We start from the raw sequence: 22,991 nt of genomic DNA, 5'->3' as shown, positions 1-22,991 counted from the left end.
ACAACTTCCAATTTTCCTAGATTCATACTTCGTACATTCCATGTTCCGATGATTAGTGGATGTCTGCGGCTGTTTCTCTTCAATTTGAGTGGTGCCACATCAGCAAATGAAGGTCTCAAAAGCTTTCTCTCATCCATATGAGTAAGGCTGCGTTTACTCAGATGTTTCAGCTCTTTCCCAGTCCTATTTTGCATACCGACCAAATAATCCAAGAACCTGGACTATATAAAGAGTAACACAGCATTAAGATTGGAGGAAGACTCATTAACAACCTGTGATATGGAGATGACACAATCTTGCTTGCTGAAAGTGAAGAAGACTTAAATACTTACTGATGAAGATCAAAGACTACAACCTTCAGTATGAATTATACCTCAACATAAAGAAAACAAAAATCCTCACAACTGGACCCATAAGCAACATTGTGATAAATGGAGAAAATATTGAGGTTGTCAAGGATTTCATTTTACCTGGATCCACAATTAACTCAAGGAAACAGCAGCCAAGAAATCAAATGATGCATTCATTGCATTGGGCAAATATAGTGTAAAAGACCTTTTTAAAGTGTTACACAGCAAAGATACCACTTTAAAGACTAAGGTGCACCTGACCCAACCCATGATATTTTCAGTAGTCTCATATACATGTGAGAGTTGGACAATGAATAAAGAAGACCACAGAAGAATTCATGCATTTGAGTTGTGGTGTTGGCAAAGAATATTGAAAATACCATGGACTGGTAGAAGAATGAACAAATTTGTCTTGGAGGAAATATAGCTGAATGTGCTTTAAAAGTGAGAATGGCCAGACTTTATCTGACCTACTTTGGTCATGTTGTCAGAAGAGACCATTCCCTGGAACAGGATATCATACTTCATAAAGTAGAGGGCCAACAAAAAAGAGGAAGACCCTCAATGAGATGAGTTGACACAGTGGCTGCAATGATGGGCTCAGGCGTGTCAGCGGTTGTAAGGATGGCATGGGAGTGGGCAGGGTTTTTATTCAGTTGTACATAGGGTTGCAGTGAGTTGGAACCAACTCAATGGCACCAAACAATAATTATATGCGGAAGTGTTTCATATTCAGTGGTAAGGCAGACAGACTGGTACCTGGTGTCCAGGGGCTTAGTTGTAATGGTAGAGACATTTTCACTTGCTTTCTTCCAGAAACCTCCATGGCTGCTTCTCATTTCTGTTAGGTCTTTGTTAAAATGTTAGCTTATGGAGAGACTGTATCTAAACAATTGAAATAAAATAAGAATCATTGACCATGCTTACCCCTCCTGCAGCATTCCCTTACTGCTTGTCCTGCTGTATTGAAATGATACGCAATGAAAGTTGACAGATTATTTTATAAACAGTAAAATTCCTTTGGAAACAGAAGAAGACAAACATTTCTTTTTTTCCCCAGGGTTTAAATTTATTTTAAAATGAAACTTTAATTTTAGATATACAGAAAAGTTATGATGATAATACAGAGTTCCCATATATTTCCCACTTTCCCCTATTATTAATAGTTTAAATTCTTATGATACACTTGTGACAATTAATGAACCAATATTGATAAATTTTTATTCACTCAAGTCCATACTATATTCAGGTTTCTTTCTTTTTACTCTAGTATCCTTTCCAGGATTCCATACAGTATACCATATGGTATTTAGTCATCATGGTTCCTTAGGCTATTCTTGGCTAAGACAGTTTCTCAGATTTTCCTTGTTTTTGATGAACTGCACAGTTTTGAGTACTGGTCCAAGTATTTTGTAGAATTTCTCTTAATTGGGAAAAGAGGATAAACTTTTTAAAAGGTGGATTTTTTTTTCTTGGAAAAGATAATGATAATGGACTTGTTTTTCAAGTTGTAAAACACATTATAAAGTATTAATTATTTCATTCTTATGGAGTTGGAACAATATTTTTTAAAATATTTCAATTTAAAAAATATAGCATACTAGAGATTTAGGGAGGTATTTAGTTGTGATGTTTGACACTCTGTAAGACAAACATCAAATGACCAAAGAGTGAGGCAAAATCAAAACCCCCGTCATCTTGTGGATTCTGACTCAGAGCAACCATTTAGAATAGACTAGAACTGCCCCATAGAGTTTCCAAGGCAGCAAATCTTTATGGAAGCAGACTGCTTAATCTTTCTTTCATGGACTGCCTGCTGGGTTCAAACTGCTGACCTTGCGTTTCACAGTTGAATGCTTTAACTACCATACCACCAGAGCTCCTTAAGAGTGAGGCAAGAATTACTATTTAATAAATGTTTGGAAGACAGTTAGACATCTATGTATAAAAAAAAATTAATCAGAACTCTTTGTTCAGATAACCGATAGCAAATTCCAGACAGTTTAAGGAGGTAAGTAGGACTCAAGATTTGTATAGAGATGTGAGAAGAATTTTAATAACAATATAGAATAAAATTTTATAGCCATCCATTTGTGGAAGAGACTTTTCATCCTTCTTTACATTAAATAAGTGGAAATGATCTAAAATTTTAAAAAAGTTCCTGAATGTTAAAAAATAGTTTAGGCAATGAAATGTAATGAAATAAATATTCTAGAGTCAGAATAAGAAATAAATAAATTAAAAAAATAGAATATACTAGAGATTTGGGGAGAGATTTAATTGTGATGTGTGACATACTGTAAGACAAGCATCAAATGACCAAATATTGATGCAAAACCAAAACCCACTGCCATCTAGTTGACTCCAACTCATAATGACCATGTAGGATAGAGTAGAACTGCCCCATAGGGTTTAAAGAGCTTATGATATATTTAAAAAAAATGTTAAACTGTTACATAATGTATAGTCATTATCCAGGTTTCATTTTGAAAATAGTTTGTTGAGTCAGCTCAGACTCACAGAAACCCTACCTTCAGCAGAACAAAACACTGACGGTTTGTGTGTCATCCTCCCAATCCTTCCTATTCCTAAGCCCGTTGTAGCAACCACTGTGTCAACCCATCTCTTTGAGGGTCTTTCCCTTTTTCGCTGACCCTCCACTTTACCAAGCATGATAGTCTTCTGCAGGGAATGATCCCTTCTGACAACCTGACCAAAGTAGGAGAGACGACGTCTGGCCATTCTCGCTTCCAAGAAACATTCTGGCTGCACTTCCAGGACAAATTTGTTCATTCTTATGGGAGTCCATGGTACTTTCAATATTCTTCACCAACACAGCTCAAAAGCATCAACTCTTCTTTGGTCTTCCTTATTCATTGTCCAGCATTCACATGCATATGAGGTGATTGAAAATACCATTGCTTGGGTTAGGCACACCTTAGTCTTCAAAGAGACCTTTTTGCTCTTCGGCACTTTAAAGAGATATTTTGCAGCAGATATGCCCAGTGCAATATAACATCTGATTTCTTGACTGCTACTTCCTTGAATGTTGATTGCAGATCCAAGTAATATGAAATCTTTGACAACTTCTGTCTTTTCTCCATTTAACATGATGCTGCTCACTGGTCCAGTTGTGAGGATTTTCATTTTCTTTATGTTGAGATGTAATTTATATTGCAGACTGTAGTCTTTAATCTTCATCTGTAAGTGCTTCAAGTCATCTTCACTTTCAGCAAGCAAGATTGTGTCATCTGTGTGTCACAGGTTGTTAATGAGTCTTCCTCCAATACTGATGCTATGTTCTTCATATAGTCTAGCTTGTTGGATTATCTGCTCAGCACACAGATTGAATAAGGGTGGTGAAAAGATAAAACCCTGATGCACACCCTTCCTGATTTTAAACCATGCAGTATCCCCTTGTTTTGTCTGAACAACAGCCTCCTAGTCTATGTACAGGTTCCTCATGAGCATAATTAAGCGCTCTAAAATTCCCATTCTTCTCAATGTTATCCATATTTGTTATGATCCACACAGCTGAATGTCTTTGCATAGTCAATAAAATACAAGTAACATCCTTATGGTATTCTTTGCTTTGAGCCAAGATCCATCTGACATCAGCCATGATATCCATTGTTCTATGTTCTCTTCTGAATCCAGCTTGCATTTCTAGAAGTTCCCTGTCAATACACTGTAGTTTATACAAAATTTTTACTTGCATGTGATATTGATGATATGGTTAAATAATTTGCACATTCTGTTGGATCACCTTTCTTTGGAATGGTACAAATATGGATCTCTTCCAGTCACTTGGCCAGGTAGGTAGCTGTCCTCCAAATTTCTTGGCATGGATGAGTAAGTGCCTCCAGTACAACATCCATTTGTTGAAACATCTCAATGGGTATTCCATCAATTCCTTGTTTTTCGCCAATTCCTTCAATGCAGCTTAAACTTCTTCCATTAATACCATTGGTTCTTGATCATATGCCACCTCCTGAAATGGATGGACATCGATCAATTATTTTTTGTACAGTGATTTTGAATTCCTTCCATCTTCCTTTGAAGATCATTCATTATTTTGCCTATAGAATCTTTCAGTATTGCAACTTGAGGCTTGAATTTTTCTTCAGTTCTTTCAGCTTGAGAAATCCCAAGCATGTTCTTTCCTTTTGGTTTTCTAAGTCTAGGTCTTTACATATTTCATTATAATAATTGACTTTGTCTTCTCGAGCTGCTCTTTGAAATCTTCTGTTAAGCTCTTTTATCTTGTCATTTCTTCCATTTGCTTTAGCTTCTCTCCATTCAGGAGTACTTTTCAGAGTCTCTTCTGATAGCCCTTTTGGTCTTTTCTTCCTTTCCTGTCTTTTTAATGACCTTTTGCTTTCTTCAAGGATGATGTTTTTGATGTTATCCCACAATTTGTCTGGTTTTTGGCCATTGGTGGTCAGTGCATCAAATCTGTTCTTTAGATGGCCTCTAAGTTCTGGTGTGATAGAATCAAGGTCATATTTTGTCTCTTGTGGACTTCTTTTAATTGTCTTCAGCTTCTGCTAGAACTTGCCTATGAACAATTGATGATCAGTTTCACAGTCCGCTCCTCATTTTGCTTTGGCTGAAGTTAATGAGCTTCTCCATGCCTATTTCCACAGATATAGTTGATCTGATTCTTGTTTATTCCATCTGGCCACATTCACATGTACAACCACCATTTATGTTGTTGAAAAAAGGTATTTGTAATGAAAAGGTCATTGGTCTTGCAAAATCCTGTCATACAATCTGTGTCATTTTTATCACCAAGGCCAAATTTTCCAAGTACCCGTGATTCTTCTTTGTTTCCAACTTTTGCATTCCAATCACCAGTAATAATCAATACATCTTGATTGCATATTTGGTAAGTTTCAGACTACAGAAATTGGTAAAAATCTTCAATTTTCTTGTCTTTGGCTTTATTCATTGGTGCATAAATTTAGATATTAATAGTATTAACTGGTCTTTTTTGTAGTCATATGGATATTACCCCATCACTGACTGCACTGTACTTCAGGATAGATCTTGAATCATTCTTTGTGATGATGAATGCGATGCCATTCCTCTTCAATTTGTCATTCTTGGCATAGTAGATCATATGATTGTCTCATTCAAAATGGCTGCTAAAACCAGTCCATTTCAGCTAACTAATGCCTAGGATTTCGATCTTTATGCATTCCATTTCATTTTTGACAACTTGTAGTTTTCCTAAAATCATACTTTATGCATTCCATGTTCTGATTATTAATGGATATTTGCATCTCTTTCTTTCCATTTTAAGTTGTGCCCTGTCAGCAAATGGAGGTCTGAAAAGCTTTATTCCACCCATGTCTAAGGTTGACTCTACTTTGAGGAGGCAGCTCTTCCCCAAATGTATTTGAGTACTTCCTGACAAGACAGTGTTTCAGTGGTATTTATAAAGTTTTTCAGTAATATATCAGGCAGTCTTTTACTGCTATTCAAGGTTTTCATGGGCCAGTTCTTTGAGAAGTGGATCTTTCATTCTTTCTTTCAAGTCTGTCTTAGTCTGGAAACTCTGCTGAAACCTGTCTACCCTGGGTGATCCTGCTGGTATTTGAAATACTGGTGGCTTAGCCTCCAGCTTCCTAGCAACACACAGGCAGCCACCACAGTACAACAAACTGACAGATGAGTGGCAGAAAAATAGATTTGTAGGTTTAAATTGTTTGTATATGACAAAATATAAGCATGAAAAGATTATGTGGAAAAGTGGCCATCCTTGTTAACTATGTAACAAATGAAAAATAACTTTTATGTAGCATTAAATTGGCAGAAATTATAATTTACATGTATAGCCGTCAGTCAGGAAACAGATGGCAAACTCCAATAGATGTGGGCAGGGCTAAATAACAAGAAGGAATGAAGAGCACTCAGGAATTGGGAACAATGCAAAACTGTTACCATGGCATGCATGACAGGGCAAGGGGGGCCATTGTTACTAGAGCCTGGAGGGAGCTGGGAGACATTAAAGAAGGACTGTAATAGCTCTAACCATAGAAAACCGATACTGCTAAAGTCTCATCGAGGAGAGGGAGATGGGAGTAGAGGTGAAGGTAGAGTACATAGTGGACTTCCTTCTCTTCCCTGCTGTGATCTCCTGCCAGTGCCTCACAGTAGCTGAACCCAGCTAGGATCTTGAAAGCTAGTTGGTGGTAATTGGGGATCATCTCTGTGTTTTTCAATGTTGTTGTTGTTGTTATGTGCTGTGGAGTTAGACCCAACTCTTAGCGACCCCTCCTTGGGTTTACGAGGCAGTATCACTATGGAAGTAGATTGCCCGACCTTCCTTCCAAGGAGTGGCTGGTGGGTTTGAACCGCCAGCCCTCCAGTTAGCAGTCAAGTGCCTTAGGCACTACCAGAGCTTGATAGTATTGTAAATTTATTATTCTCTAAAATCAGTCTAACATATTTTGTAAAACCATTTATATTCTCTTATCTGGTGTTCCTCCATTTGGTGATGTATACCAAAAATGAAAATCAAAAAAACACTGAAAGCCAAAACAACAATTTTTCACAAAAGTATTCTCTGTAATAATAATAATAATAAATCACATAAAAGACTAGCTCTCAAATGAAACTTACTGCCGTCGAGTTGGATCCCACTCAATAGCGATCCCTCCTTGGGTTTCTGAGTCAGTATCACTACAGAAGTAGATTGCCCAACCTTCCTTCTGGGGAGTGGCTGATGACTTTGAACTGCCAGTCTTCTGGTTAGCAGTCAAATATGCCTTATGCACTGCACCACCAGAGCTCCTAAAAGACTAGCTAGCAAGGAGGAAATAACTAAGAATAATAATTTGTATTTTTGGTTGTGTGTATCTCAACTCATTCCAAAAATTGACTGAAGCTTGATGGTGCATTAGAATGATAGAATAAAGATACTATTTAAAATAAGTTTTTAGATAATGTCAATACATGAAAATATTTTATAGGAAAAAATGTTAATGAATAATATGTGTAAACTGATTAAAACTTTAAAAATATTTGTATTACACATTAAAAGATCATTTGGTGTGATGCAGTTTTATCTGAGCCATTCCAATCTTTATTGAAACAGGTAGTACAAATCAATAAAAGACAAGATAAATAAATATTGTACTACATTAGGTTTTTTCCCTTAAATGTTATTTAAGATTTTAATTAGAAAAATGGCTTCCCACATCTCTCGCCTACCCACTGTGATTACAGTGTAGGATGAGAGATTCTAGAGGTGAAAATACTGTCATTCATAAGCAGCAGAAGAAATATCTTGAGAAATGATTTGAGTTTCTCGTACAAATGAATTGAGGAATATGTCCCACAAAGCTTGTAAGTGGAGACTTTTCATTACCCACGATTTTGAGGAAAGCCTTTATCTAGAAATAGATTAATTTGGGAGCTCTGGTAGCATAGTGCCTAAGGCACTTGACTGCTAACCAGAAGGCTGGTGGTTCAAACCCACCAGCCACTCCTCGGAAGGAAGATAGGGCAATCTACTTCCGTAGTGATACTGCCTTGGAAACCCAAGGAGGGGTCGCTATGAGTCGGGTCCAACTCGACGGCAAGTAACAACAACAACAAAACTGTGTGGTTCTTTGACAAATGTCTAGTTGCAAGTAATGTGGTGTGGTACTATTATAACTCTGGAGAACCCCACACAATTTTGTGAAATGACACTAGCTTAGGGAAAAAGTTTAGCCTTCTCATGTCAGAGTTAGTCTGCTACCTGTTCAACTTTAAGGTATTTTTATCTTTCATATTAGAAAAGTTGACTATATAAAGTCCTGTACTAGAAAGATACTAAAGAAATAAATCCAAATTAATATCCCTCCTGGAAAAATCAATCTTATATTAGTTCTGAGACCACATTAAATTTTAATCCTAGGTTAAACCAAAACCCACTGCCATTGAGTTGATTCCAATTCATAGCAACCCCCATTGGGTTTCCAAGGTAGTAAATCTTTACAGAAGTAGATTGCCCCATCTTCCTTCTTTGGAGTGGCTGGTGGATTTGAACCACCAGCCTTCTGCTGAGCAGTCAAATGCCTTATGCACTGTATCACTAGGGCTCTTTAATCCTAGGTTAGGTGCTCCTCAAACATAGGCTAACCCAAAATTAACGTGAACAAAATATGTAACTTTAGTCTTTTTTTTATTTTTATTTTTAAAATTAATTAATTTATTCATTTATTTCCATTAATTACATTGCTCCCTAAAATTACCCTATGAGATTAGACATTCTAAAAGCCTTTTTGTTCTAATAACACCCCTATCAGATTGGTGTCATTTAATAGGTTAGAAAAAGTAAACTGCCTTAGGTTATCAGAGAGAAAATGACTTAGATATAAGACAGATCCTTTATTCTTTTCCTACTTTAGTTTGGCAAATGCTTTCCAAACTAAAAGCGTTGAGATACATGGTTTGAAAAGGAAATTTTTTTCCCTTTTGTGAATTATTTATATGTGAAAATCTGAAGGCAGAGATCAAGTTAAATTACATTTATTTATTCTTTTGATTAATCACCTCATTGAAAAGAAGAAAATTATATAAAAATTTCAATTATTTGAGAACATCCAGGACATATGGCTACCATATTACCCTGCCACAGTTTTGTGAATATTTAAATTTTCTCAAATTTTCAGTCATTTCACATCCATCTTCTCCCTCTCTCACTTCTCTCTTGTTTGTCTCCATGTTCTTTGTTTTTAAACCATGCAACTTTTTGTTTGTTTTTATCATTATCTTAGCTTTTGCAGTTTGCTTACCCTGACACACTTGGAAATGTACAGTTTGTTAGCAAAATGACCAACTTCTGCCCCATTTATTCACATTAAGATCACAGCAGGAGCCAGGATTGTGTTCTTTCCTGGACTGTCCTGAACTCTAGCATGGTCTCTTCTTGCTTAGCCTACTTGGAGAATAGAAGAATGTATACAAATGCATACTTCATACTTTCATGCATCCCAGATGGTTTGTGGATGAAAAAGTCAAAAGTATTGGAGAAGATTTTTATTTTTCTTTACTTTCTATTTTCCTCACCAGATATTTTCTATTTGTGTCTGCCATATTGGGCCTTATATTGGGCCATATATTACAAGTGGAAAGAAAAACCCCATTGCTGTTGAGTCAATTAGAATAGGACAGAGTAGTACTCCTCCAAATAGTTTTCAACTGTATAATCTTTATGGAGGCAGAGTATGACATCTTTCTCCTACAGAAGAGCTGGTGGGTTCCCACTGCTGACCTTCAGTTAGCAGCCAAGCACGTAACCACTGCACCACCACAGATCCCCGGAAAGAGATATAAATCAAAACCAAAACCATTGCCGCCAACTTGATTCCTATTCTCTAAGACAGAGTAGAACTGCCCCATAGGATTTTCAACACTGTAAATCTTTATGGAAACAGACTGCCACGTATTTTTCTGAGGAGTGGCTAGGGGTTTCAAACTGCCAACACTTAACTTGGCAACTGTGCCACAACCATCAGTCATCTTATTCAGTACATCTTTTATTTATTTGTTTCAATGCTAGTAATGATTGTTTTCCTCCATAGAGAGGATAAATGTTTTCTAGAAAAGCCAAGTTTGAAGATAGAAGGAGAAGGTGAACACACAAGAGTAGGGAGAAGATTAGGAAGAAGGGGTTGGGTGTACGTGAAAGAATTCTGGTCCATGGCCTAAATGGCAACCAAATTTGAAGGAGAAACCATGACAAAAATGATATCATTTTAGTGAGTTTTAGGAAGGAATGTTTCTATTCAAAGCAACTTTAAAAAGCAAAAGAAGTATTATAGACAAATATTTTAGGACAATTATTAGAAAGACTAAGGAGCTCTGGTGGTGCAAACTGTTAAAGTGCTTGGCTACTATCCAAAGGTTGGTGCTTTGAGCCTACCTAGAAGCTCCACAGGAGAAATAGCTGGTGATCTGCTTCCGTGAAGAGCATGGCAAGAATGCCCTGTAGGCAGAAGTGCTCTGTCACATGGGACCTTCTAAGTCAAAATCAACTTGCTGGCAACGAAAACAACATTAGAAAGAGTACAGTTCCAGTACTGAGTTGTAATTCGAAGATTTGATAAAGCATATTGAATTGTTTTGCTTTTCTCTCCAGGTTTGCAACACAACTACCGACAGGAAACATGCAGACATCTTCTTGGAGAAGTGTGTTACTGAGTCAATAATGAACATCGTGAGCGGCTTTTTTAATTCTCCTTTTTCAGACAACAGTACTAGCCTTCAGGTAACTTAAACAAGAAAGCACACAAACAAGGATTTTGTTACAATTTATTTACCTTATTTTAGTAGGAAAAACTTCAATCGAAAAACTATGATCTGGTCAGGAAGCCATATTCCTACATTCTGCAGCTCATTGTTTTCTCATAATTTTTATTAGTATGCAGTTTTCTGAGTTTACTAAACATTATTTTTTAAAAAGAGACTCCATTGTCAATTGAATTTTTGTTTCTCTCCCTCTAAGCAGAGTGAAGGAGCTCTGGTAGCATAGTGCCTAAGGCACTTGACTGCTAACCAGAAGGCTGGCAGTTCATCTTCCTCTCACAGAGCAGCTGGTGGGTTTAAGCAGCTGGTTGATTTGAACTGCTGACCCTCTGGTTAGCAGCCAAATGTTGTACCTACTATACCACCAGAACTCCTTATAAAGAATATATATGTGCCCATAATAGAAAAACTGAGGAAAAAAAATACCTCTCTATATTGATACTAATTATCTCTACATGGTAGAATTATAGGTGATTTTCATTTCTATGGTTTCCAAATATTCTACAAAGAGTTTGTATTATTCTTATAAAAATATCTTTTCAACTATACTTTCTTTTAAACTACTAAGATATAGCCTTATGAAATTGTTTTATGTACATATAGTCAAAAATGGTCATCTCCTCTTGGGTGCATTATGTAAAAACCAACCAACCAAACAAAAAAATGCAGAAACATCTGCTTTATTTATACTTGGAAATAAATAAAGAATTGTAAAAAATAAATATTTAAGTTCATGTCATTAGCTTTAAGAAATTCCATCTTTTTCTGATTAAGAATGTAGTAAATGCAAATGATCAATTTTCTGTTGTGCCTGGAATGAAGTAAGTACATAATAAATGTTTGTTGAATGAGGTATTTATTGAATAGCACTGAACATTATAAGAATCAATTATGTTTTATTTTGATGAAACTTTTTGATAATGCACAGTTACCTTCTCGGGAGTGTTAATGTTTTACTGGCACTATTTGTCTTAATTTCTTTCTGCTGTCAGACACACCAGCCAGTTTTTATTCAGCTGCTACAGTCTGCCTTCAGGATTTACAATTGCACTTGGCCAAACCCGGCACAGAAAGCCTCGGTGGAGTCTTGTATTAGAACTTTGGCTGAAGTGGGTAAGTCATGGTGTTGGGTTTTACTTAAATACAAATTGGGAAGAAGAGATTGGGCTTTTGGTGAATAGGCAGTGCAAGCGTCTTTCACATGTACAACTTAATGAGAAAGAAAGTTATGGTAAAACAGAAGATCAAAATTAGTAAGTAATTCTGAAAATTGCATACTTTGGGGAGGAGAATATGATTATTACATTTCTAAAGTTTAATATTATTGCACATGATACGTAACTCATTAAGATTTATAGGAATGATTTTAGTTTAACTCTTGTTTCAAGTTTCATTATGGAATTGTTTTTGTCTATCAAGCTGCCTAACTGACAAATACCTTCAAATGACAGTAGGACTTTTTGGTGGTTTTTTTAGTTTTCCATTTTGTTTGAAATCCATCAGTAGTCTACTGGGAGCTCTGGTGGCGTAGTGCCTAAGGCATTTGACTGCTAACCAGAAGGCTGTTGGTTCAAACCCACCAGCCCCTCCTTGGAAGGAAGATTGGCCAATCTACTTCTGCAGAAATACCGCCTTGGAAACCCACTTGGATTCGCTATGAGTCGAATTGACTCAACAGAAGTGAGTACTCTACATAGAAGGCTTCAGAAATTACAAATGAAATGAAAAGCAAGATGATTACAGATACCTTTAGGCACCATGCCACCAGAGCTCCTCCTAATTAGGGTAGTGCTACTGATTGGGAAGGGGGGAACCAAAAAGAAATTCAGACCTGAATATGAAAACTGACAAATGAGTAGTAGGTTTCTCATTTGTTTGGGTCATTTCCTTATGTTAGGGCAGTTACATGTGCAAATTGTCACTTTCTGGCTTCCTCTGGTCAAGAAAAGAACTCAGAAGTTAAGTGTTCCAGAACACCACATATGCATTATCCCAGCTTCTTTCTGCTTACCATATTATACTATTTTATTTTCCTTTTAGCAGTTATATTTCTTGAAAGCATCTTGTTTATTTATGTCCAGCTTCCCTCTCTAGATTGTAATCTCTGTGAAATCAGGGACTTTGCTTTATTCACCACTTATCTCGGGGAGTTTAAAGTGCCTGGTACTGACTAGGCAAGTAGTAGGTGTTTATTGACTGGCAACAATTTAAAACCAAAAAAACACCAATCTAGGAATGAGGTATTTTTCTGATAGTGAAATTTAGGCTTAGAAAGGTTAAATAATTTGCTCAATTAATAAATGATTGAGTTGGGCTGGAATATAGGTTTTTCTGCATATGAATTTATACTGTTTATGCTGTACAATGTTGCCCCAAAGTCTTATTTTAGAAAACCTTAACATAAAATTATGGCAGTTTGATTTGCTGGGTAGAAATCTGTTTGAAGTTTCATAACTCAGGTACAAAAATTTTGTGTTTTAGTGGCTCTTTAAAAATACAAAGAAGTACTAAAAATAAACATAGGTCTAATATAAAAATTTATAATATTAAAGAGAAAAAGGGCATTCATGTTTAAGAAAACTGTCACAAAGTCAGGAGAGTATTCTGTTTCTATAAAGGAACTGTTCAATAGATTTATAAATTGTTAAATCCATTTATTTCTGTAATTGCAAATAACAATTATAGTTACATTTACATAGCACTTTATGATTATAAAGCACTTTACATAAAGTGTTTCATGTGTATTAGCTCAATTAATCTATTATTATCAAAAATCATTCTTATCCTTATTTGTTCATCAGACACAAAAAGTAATAAAAATCAGCAAAACCTTTTAGTGAGGCAGCATTTACCTTACTGAGAGCAGTAAGCATTTATTGACCATTGAACAGTGTGGTAAACCCCATGATGTGGGGTTTAATTTTTATCCTTACTTTACAAATGGGAAATTAGGTGAGAAAGATTACACAGCATGCCTAAGTTCACATTGGTAGGCAGATATCTAAACTCATTCTAGACTAACATGCTAGGAGGTCATGTTTGATGTTCTAGTATCACAAATCAGTTTAAACAAATTTGTTACCTGTTTTATACTTTTAAGACACAAAATATGGATCAAGAAGATGATTATTTTAGCTGCATATGAAACAAATGCATAGACTTTTCAAGTAATTTAAAAGGAAGGTAATGAATAAAACCAAACCAAACTAACTGCCATTGAGTCAATTCTGACTCATAGCAACCCGTGCTGTGTTCCCAAGGCTGTATGTAAATCTTTATGGAAGTGGACTGTCCCATCTTTTTTCTGTGGAGCGGCTGGTGAATTTGAACCACTGACCTTTTGGTTAACAGCCGAATGCTTCAACCACTACACAACCAGAACTCCTTAAAAAGATGATAAAGAGCTTGTGAATTAAGTTAGTGAGGCATTTGGGGAAGGTTGTAATGGAAGAAGTACTTTCTAAGAGATACTGCTTTGTTTCTTTTTTCTTGATTGTTATTTCTCCAGAATTGTCTACAATTTTAACTGTTACTATTACATATTTTGGAAGGTTGGGCAATCTACTTACGTAGTGATACTGCCTTGGAAACCCAAGGAGGGGTTGCTATGAGTCAGATCTGGCTCCACGGCAGTGCATTTCATTTTTGTTTTGTTTTATTATATATTTTGAGGCCATGATCAATTGTGAATTTACTATGTGTGCATCATGTTAAGTTTTTCTGGTAAATCTTCCTAAGCTTTTAAAAGTGAAGCCATGATTGAGTGGAAATTCAATGTGTGTTTATCATGTTCGATTTTTTGATAAAAACATCTTGTGCTTTTAAAAGCTGAGGTGGTTTTGAGTGACTTGTATCTAAGAAAGTATGGCTATTCACCTCCATCACTAGTTTTAGATTAGCTATGCAGAATATGAAGAACTCTGGTAGCATAGTGCCTAACGCACTTGACTGCTAACCAGAAGACTGGCGGTTCAAATCCACCTTGGAAGGAAGGTTGGGCAGTCTACTTCTGTAGTGGTACTGCCTCAGAAACCCAAGGAGGGGTCTCTATGAGTCGGGTCCAAGTCGATGGCACATAACAACAATGACGACAACAACAACAACAACAACATGTAGAATATGAAGTTGTTAAGAAGATAACCTAAACTTGTTGCCATCAGATAGGTTCTGACTCATGGCTACCCCATGTTTACAGAGTAGAACTGCTCCATAGGGTTGTCTTAGTGGCAATCTTTGCAGAAGTTGAGAGCCCGGACTTTCTTTCACAGCCCTGCTGTGTGAATTTGAACCTCCAATATTTAGACTAGCAACCAAGTGCAAACTGTTTGTGCCACTCAGGACATCTGTAAGGTCTTAATTTAAAATAAATAAATTTCCAGGCAGAATAATTACCTGCAGACTTTCTAACTGGAATAAAGGTATAAATGTTTCTACTCATTCTCTACCCTCGATGAGATAAATTAAGGCTGGTTGTGGGAGGAAACAAGGATGGGGACCATGCAATAAATTTGTATGTCATAATGTCATAGTGTTTGCTGAGATATGATAAATGTACACATTAAGGGCATGTGGATTTTTAACTGTGCTTGAATAGTTACTATTCCTCAATTTACTTATTCATATAAAACACAACAACAGCACATGGTAGAAGTATTTTGGGAAAAAGTATCCAAGAATTATTTCCATATTATTTCACTTAAAAAATGATTTTGCTTCATGCATTTCATAATCTTAAAAGGATTTGGGGGGATTAATGTTGGGTATTTAGCTGGCAACATGATCTTATTTCCAAGTGTAAATTCTGTAAAATATCTTTTACAAATGGTTTGAGTAATTATATATTTCTTTAACTCAATTGTTTAAAAAATTTTTGGTATGTACAAATATTAATGCTTTGAGAAGACATATTCAGTCTCTCTTACACAAATATATCTATTTTAATCCATTTAAAGTGCTGTAGTTGATTCTATAAAGACTTTGACATAATATACCCATGTAATAATAGTTTTAAAAACTCTATTATAATTTTTAACTCTTAAATCTGAGTTAGACTGTATAAAACCTTATAAGATTAGGCATTCATTTATTAATACAACTCAAATACAATAATTCCTCATTACCTAAAAGACGTTATTCTAGTTGATGGAGAAATGCAATCTGTCACACCACATTTTCTGACCTCAATGAATTTCCAGCACATTGTATTTGTTGTTGTTGTTGTTATGTGCCATCAAGTCAGCCCTGACTCATAGCAACCCCTCTTTGGGTTTCCAAGGTGGTATCACTATGGTAGTAGATTGCCCAACCTTCCTTCCAAGGAGTGGCTGGTGGGTTTGAACCGCCAGCCTTCTGGTTTGCAGTCAAATGCCTTAGGCAGTACGCCAAAGCCAATAAAACAAAATGCCTAATCTGTTACAAAGTTCTAGAGCTTGACACAATGTCTAGATAACAGTAAGTACTCAATGAATATGTATTGCATGAATACCATAAATAGATGAATAAAACATAAATACATATATCTAACTCTTGCTATCATCTGCATATCTCATTTTGTGATACTCTAGTTTGTTTCTCGGAAGAAAGATGGGGCAATCTACTTCCATAGGGATACTGCCTCAGAAACCCAAGAAGGGGTCGCTATGAGTCGGATGCGACTCGACGGCACATAACAACAACTAGTTTGTTTAACCCTGTTGTTGGATATTTATGCTGTTTCTAATCACTTTGCACAGGAGGGAGATTATTTATAGGGTCAACACATAGGAGTAGAATTTTGGGTTAATTTTGATTTTGTCAGATACAGCCCTGTACAGATTGTTCTCTTTTTACCCTACCAGCAATATCTTTTTCTATGAACTGCCTCTTTCTATGCCTTGCTTATTTTTCCTTCATTATTTTTGTAAGCCTTTATATATAAAGAGAGGCTCTGGTGGCACAACTGTTTAAAGTGCTCAACAGCTAACCAAAAGGTCAGCGGCTTAAACCTACCAGCTGCCCTACAGGAGAAAGATGTGTCTGTCGGCGTCCTTAAAGATTAAGGACCTTGAAACCCTTTGGGGCAATTCTACTCTGTTTTATAAGGTTGTTATGAGTTGGAATCAACTCGGCAGTAGTGGGTATATTGTATATGAAAGAAATGAGGTTGTTAACTGTAAGTCACATTGTTTTTCTCAATTTGTCATTTGACTTTTTCATTTTTTTGGAATGCAGAAAATTTTGATTTTCTTTTATGGCTTTTTGGGTTTTCTTTCATCTTCAAAGAAGCCTTGACCAGTTTGAAATTGTTTTCTTAAGTTCTCCATTCTGAATTTTTATAGTTCTGTTTAGTCTGTTTGTATTTTGGGTGTTGTTTAGATTTTTAAGCTATCTGGAATATATGTAGTTGTATGAGTAAGGTATAGAGTCAACTTAATTTTTTTCAGATGACTAGTCAGATGTGCTGATACTAGTTCTTGAATAACCTATAAAATGTATATTCCTTATTCTATTTGGAGATTAATTGAGGATATATCTAATATAGTTTGAGCACCAAACAGGAATGAAGTGTTTAATACCTTTAATGTTTAAAACTCTAGTGCTTCATGACACATTTATTCTGTGTGCTTTAACATGACACAGAAAAGTACCACTCCCTGCCCACTCCATTACCACCTTCCCGTGTCACCAACTATTCTTTTTCTTGTGGGCCTGTATAGCAGAGTTTGACAACCAACCAAGTTTTCCAATTAATGCTTAAACTTTCAGTTGCCTTTTCCTCTACCTGTCAGTTTATCTATCTAAGCATTTCTTTCATGGCATCTATCACTGCAATATGTGTGTTTTCAGATTTTTTTGGTCTGGCAGATACCATCGGTAATTTCACCTAATTAAAATATTTTACATAATATATAAAATATAATGAATTATAATTAGGAATAGATTTAAATTGTCTTAAAAATCATTGCAAAGACTTGTCATATCCAGAGAATTTCCAGGATTTATAAGCCTAATTAGTAGGCTTTCCTAATATCAAAATACCTGTGAATAATGATAACTCATTTTAGAGAACTAGCTATGTTTTCAAGCAGAGCTCTAAAAAAGATAAATGCATCCATAACAACCCATCCTTTCTCCTATTAGTTTTTTTTAATACTTACTCTCTGACAATATATTCTTAACAAGGTAGGATCTCAATCTCACTCTCACATAGAAATGAAATAGGAACATTCCTTTTTTGAACATTTTAAACTTTAATATGACCCTTTCCAGGGAATTAATGGTACCATCCAGAAGAATGGCAGGTTATAGTAAATTCATTTTTGCTCTTTCTTATTGAGAGAAAAAGGGGTGGGGAATAACTGTTAATCTCAAGAATATGTCCTAGTTCACATTTCCATATACTGTTCATACTGGAATTTTTTTTAATTTAATAAAAGTAAGCTAAGTTTAGAGCATATTTTCGGTTGTGCTTAAAAAATACTGTTCTAGTTATTAATGTTCTTGCAGGTGAGATCATGAATTATTTTCTTAGTCATGATATTCTTTTCCACTTTAATTTTTAAACAATATATGAAAAGCTAAATTAGCATAGTCAATTTTTCTTTCAAATGAGTATTTATAATAATTTGACCAGGTAGTGAATATATTTCTGAAGACCATGTCTTTAAACGTATCCATGCTTTTATAACTACTTGGAAAAAAAACTCTATCATTATCTACATAAGCCTACTTAAAAAAAAAACAAAAAACTCAAATTCTCTTTTACCTAATTGCATAGTCAATTTTCTTTTATTGCCTAGAAATTGTGATTTTGCTCTTGGCTAGTTTCCCTCTAAGTATAAGAAAGCAGTGTATTTTCCCCAGCTAATTTATATTATGCAATTTGTGCTTAGACAGGAGGCTAGCTATACCTGTTAAAGTTGTAGAGTTTGGGGAGGCATGAAAACCTTTCAACAAATTTTGGGATAGTCTCCTAAGCCCTGGCTTGTCCATGGTGCTGGCCTTAGAGGAATGCATAGTGGCAGCAGTTCACAGAAACATCTGTGGGTGGGTGAGATTTTGTGACCTCACTAAGGAGTGCTGCAATGCTAAGAATAACTGAGGTGCTGCTGCCCTTTAATGAGATTTCCACTGGTGTCATTAGAAAAATATTCATTGAGCAGTTCTTTGAGTAAGTCACATTCATAGCAACAACACTTAATTTGATATTGAGTTCCATCTAATGTGCCTGATTCCTATAGGAGATCTAAATCCCATTCCCCAGTGCTGGATTACCCAATAAGCAAAGTCAGCATGGGCTTATTTGTGCTTACTTATTAATGTGTAGTGAATAATTTCATTTTTTTCAGCACATCAAAGATTCTGCTTCTAGGTATGGCTGGCATCTCTCTCTCTCAACCCCACAGTATCTTCTTACAGAACCAAAATCTTTTTTCAAATTTACAATCCCTGACAGGGATGCAATACCGAGTAAGCAAAGTAAGCATGAGTTTACTTGTGCTTACTTGCTTTGGGGAGTAGTTTCACATGTTTTTTTTTTTTTTTTTTTTTGTGGTAATAGACATGTACAACTGTTTGCTATAGTATGTAAGCACAAGGGAACCTGTGCTTACCTTGTTTATTGTGTAAAGTGTCTCTGCCAGTCTCTCTCCCCCATTTGTTGTAACATAGGTAGAAACTTTGTTGTAATATGTTTTTAGTAACAGTAAAAAATTTAATTTTTTTGCTTAGAAAATAAAATGTAAGCACTGTTGTTTTTCAGTATTTAGAGCAAACCCTGTTTATTTGTGAAGCATCTAGAAAAGGTTTAAGTTTCTGCCAAGAATTGATCATAGTACAGAATTAAGTATCTGTAAACACGAGCATCTCAGCTATGTCAAGGTTTCTGCCCTTCAAAGGAGGTGGGAGTGTATTTGTGCTGCTGTGTGTGACTGACACAAACACAGACTTTGCATGCTCTGGAAAAAGGAAATTTATAATGAATGCTAGGAAAATTCATTAATTCACTAAGGAAATTTGGGCAGTGGTGCAATTGATTGTTTAGGGTTGGTTACCTTCGAGCTATCATTACTATTTAAAACCAGCTTCATTGCTTGTTTAAATTGGTACCTGTTTTTGTGTGGGTAGCTAAAATAGTCTATTTTCAAATAAGTTTTGTACACATCTTTCAGTTTTGCCGGATTTTTACGCGCAGAAATAACACTATCTATTGTTGTTTCTTTCCTCTTATTACATGAAGGGATTCAGATACCTACCTACATCTTTCCCTCCTTCCCTTCCTATCTACCTACCTAATTTATTTTTATCCCTTCCTTCCTATTTTCATTCATATAAAGAAATTCTTCTGGTAACCATAGTAACTTTAAATAATGCCCTTATGCCTCTATTTATGGACTTAACCATTCTAAATTATATTTATATGCTCTAAGGAAAGTAATGTATATTCTTCATTTCAACCTCTTCTCTCCCACTCTGTAGTCTAGTAGTTGATTAATATAGTGTTGTTTTACATTGTTATGGTTGTGTTCTATTTTAAAATATAGTTAAACCCTCTCTTCTATGTTGATAACAACTTGAAAAATCAAAATGATCAGAACATATAGTTTAGAATATATAAATATTTTTCACTATCAAATAATTGTAGGCCAAAATGCACCTTTGTGATATTAAAACTTTCCAACTGAACATGAACGTTCCAACTCTTAATCTTTAGTAGAACTACTAGTTTAGTCTCTTCTTTAGATTTATACTGCATTGCTATGGTTTCTTGTATTCAAGACAACCTTTTCTTTAATTCCTTGTCATTTTAAGTAAATATTTCATAGGAGATTCAGGAAAGTGTTTCTGAGCCTTTACCTGTTCTGGAATGCTTTATTTTGGAATCACACTTTACTTTTGGTTTAGATAGGTAGAAACATCTAATTTTAAAATATTTTGTCCTTCAGAACTTTAAATATCTTCTGGCATCCAGTGTTGATGATGAAAAGTCAGATGTAATTCTCATTTCTGAAAAGAAATCTTGTTTTCCTTCTGGAAATTCTTGTGATTTTATATGTGTGGTTGGCATTTAAATATTCACCAGTATATGGCAAAATACACTTATTTAGCATTTTGTGTTAATTAAATATATTTTAATAATAATTTATTTAATAAATAAGTGGGCCCTGTCAGTCTGACGATTTACCTCTTCCTTCAGCTCAAGAATTTTTTTCTTTTTTTTCCTATTAATTTCTTTCCCTTCATTGTCTCTGTTATTTCCTACTGGACATTCTACCATTGGATAATATCTGTGCTTTATTTTCTAATTTTACCCTTTATGCTTTATGCTCCAGAAGATTCCTTGACTTCTTTTTCTGGATTACCAATTTGATCACTGTTCTTGTTCTTTCCTTGTATTTTTGTAATTTAAAAATATCATCCCCAATTTTCTTAGTGTTTCTTCTTCTTCTTTTTTTAATTGTGATTTGGGTGAAAGTTTACAGAGCAAATTCACTTTCCATACAGCAGTTCACATACACTTTGTCTCATGACATTGACAACAATTTACCCGAATGCAACAGCTCCCCTCCCACTTCCTCCCAATAGTTATCTCTTTCCTGTGTCCACCCCTCCATACACTCCTGCCCCCTGAGCTGTCTCCCTGTGCATAACAGCCTTTCTTTCTCCCATGATTGTTCTCTCCACGGAGTGTATCCACTTGAGGTAAATGTTCAACTCATATGCCTGTCTTTTGATTGCCTGGAAGCCACAGGTGTGGGTTCAATTCCAGCCCTGAAGGGCAGCTAGGGACCATAGTCTCGGTGGTTCCACCAGGCTCTATCAGACCAGCAAACCTGCCACCCCCTTTCTTTTTTTCCAAATGATTTTGAGTTTTGTTCCACATTGTTCTCCCTCTCTATCCAGGATCTCCTACATTGATCCCCCTCTAAGTGGTTGACAGTGGTAGCCGGGCATCGTCTAGTTCTTCTGGTCTCACAGTTGTATAGGCTGCAGATCGCAGGGTGTACCAGTTGCTAGGACTAATTCTTTCCATGAATCTTTGGTTTTCTTCATTCTTCTTTGCTCTGGATGAGGAGAGACCCATTGTTACATCTAGATGGATGCTTGCAAGCTTTTAAGAGCCTAGTCACTACTTGCCAAAGTAGGAGGTGGAACAATATTTTGTGTAGTATGTTATGCCAGCTGAGCTTGATGTCCTCTGTGACTATGGTCCCAAGCCCACAGGTTCAACTACTTGCTCCCTCTGGGTAGCTGGCTGTGCCCAAGAAGTGAGTACAACCTTGTCCCTTGTCAGCTCTACTACACACCTGGGAATTCTTACAGAATATACAAATATACTTGTAGAACCGTTGTCTGCCAGCCCTATACATGGTCTTGGGTACACTCCCCATGCATAGACATACCTAATAGTTCAGCCTGTCCACCCATCTATCCATGCATATACCCATGTTTGCCTTCACTGACAATGCAGTACTGTATGTGCAGAAGGGTTCATCCTTGTTGTCTGCACCTCCCATGTACCTCTCTGTCATCTTATTTCTCAATGCAACCATGTTGATCACTCACATTTGGTACATTGCCCTTCTCTTCACCCAAATCAATATTTATTTCTTCCTATCTAACAGTATTCCCTCCCTTCCCCTCTCACCCCTGGTAACCATCAAAGAAAATTTTCTTCCATACGTAAACTTTTCTTTGACTTTTATAATAATGGACTAATACAATATTTGTCCTTCTGTGATTGATTTATTTCACTCAGTATGATGCCTTCCAAGTTCATTCATGTTATGCTGTGTTTTGTAGATTCTATGTTATTCTTTAGGATTACATAGTATTCCATTGTGTGTATGCACCATAGTTTGGTTATCCATTCCTCAGTTGATGGGCACCTAGGTTATTTCCATCTTCTTGCTTTTGTCAATAGTGCTGCGATGAACATGGGTGTGGTATGTCTGTTCTTGTCCTGGCTCTCACTTCTTTAAGATATATACCTAGTAATGGAATGCTGTTGTTGCTGCTATTATGTGCCATCGAGTCAGACCGGACTCATAGCAACCCCTGCTTGGGTTTCCAAGGCGGTATCACTATGGAGGTAGATTGTCCAACTTTCCTTCTGAGGAGTGGCTGGTGGGTTTGAAATGCCGGTCTTCTGGTTAGCAGTCAACTGCCTTAGTCACTGTGCTACCAGAGTGGGTCAAATGGTATTTCTAATTCCGACTTTTTAAGAAATTGTCATACTGCTTTCCACAGTGGTTGTCTCATTTTACAGTCCCACCAGGAGTGTATAAGAGTCCCAATCTCTCTACATCCTCGCCAGCATTTGTTCTTTTCTGTGTTATTGAAGTTTGCTAATAGTGCTGG

The 22,991-nt window shown here is 36.0% G+C and overlaps 1 protein-coding gene across 1 annotated transcript in view; it reads left to right on the top strand.

Moving 5' to 3' along the window:
* Positions 1–22,991, top strand: part of ITPR2 (inositol 1,4,5-trisphosphate receptor type 2) — a 724,583-nt gene that overhangs the window by 395,715 nt on the left and 305,877 nt on the right. Inside the window, exons 33-34 of the mRNA XM_007949781.2 lie at positions 10,486–10,614; positions 11,645–11,765. Of these exons, the coding sequence (XP_007947972.1) occupies positions 10,486–10,614; positions 11,645–11,765 (250 nt within the window). The remainder of the gene's footprint in view (positions 1–10,485; positions 10,615–11,644; positions 11,766–22,991) is intronic.

This window comes from Orycteropus afer, unplaced genomic scaffold (assembly GCF_000298275.1).
Source record: "Orycteropus afer afer isolate SDZICR_OR568_19922 unplaced genomic scaffold, OryAfe1.0 scaffold00254, whole genome shotgun sequence".
Classification (NCBI taxonomy): Eukaryota; Metazoa; Chordata; class Mammalia; order Tubulidentata; family Orycteropodidae; genus Orycteropus; species Orycteropus afer.
The sequence above is the reverse complement of the archived record's forward strand: the minus strand, read 5'-3'. Positions and strand labels throughout refer to the sequence as shown.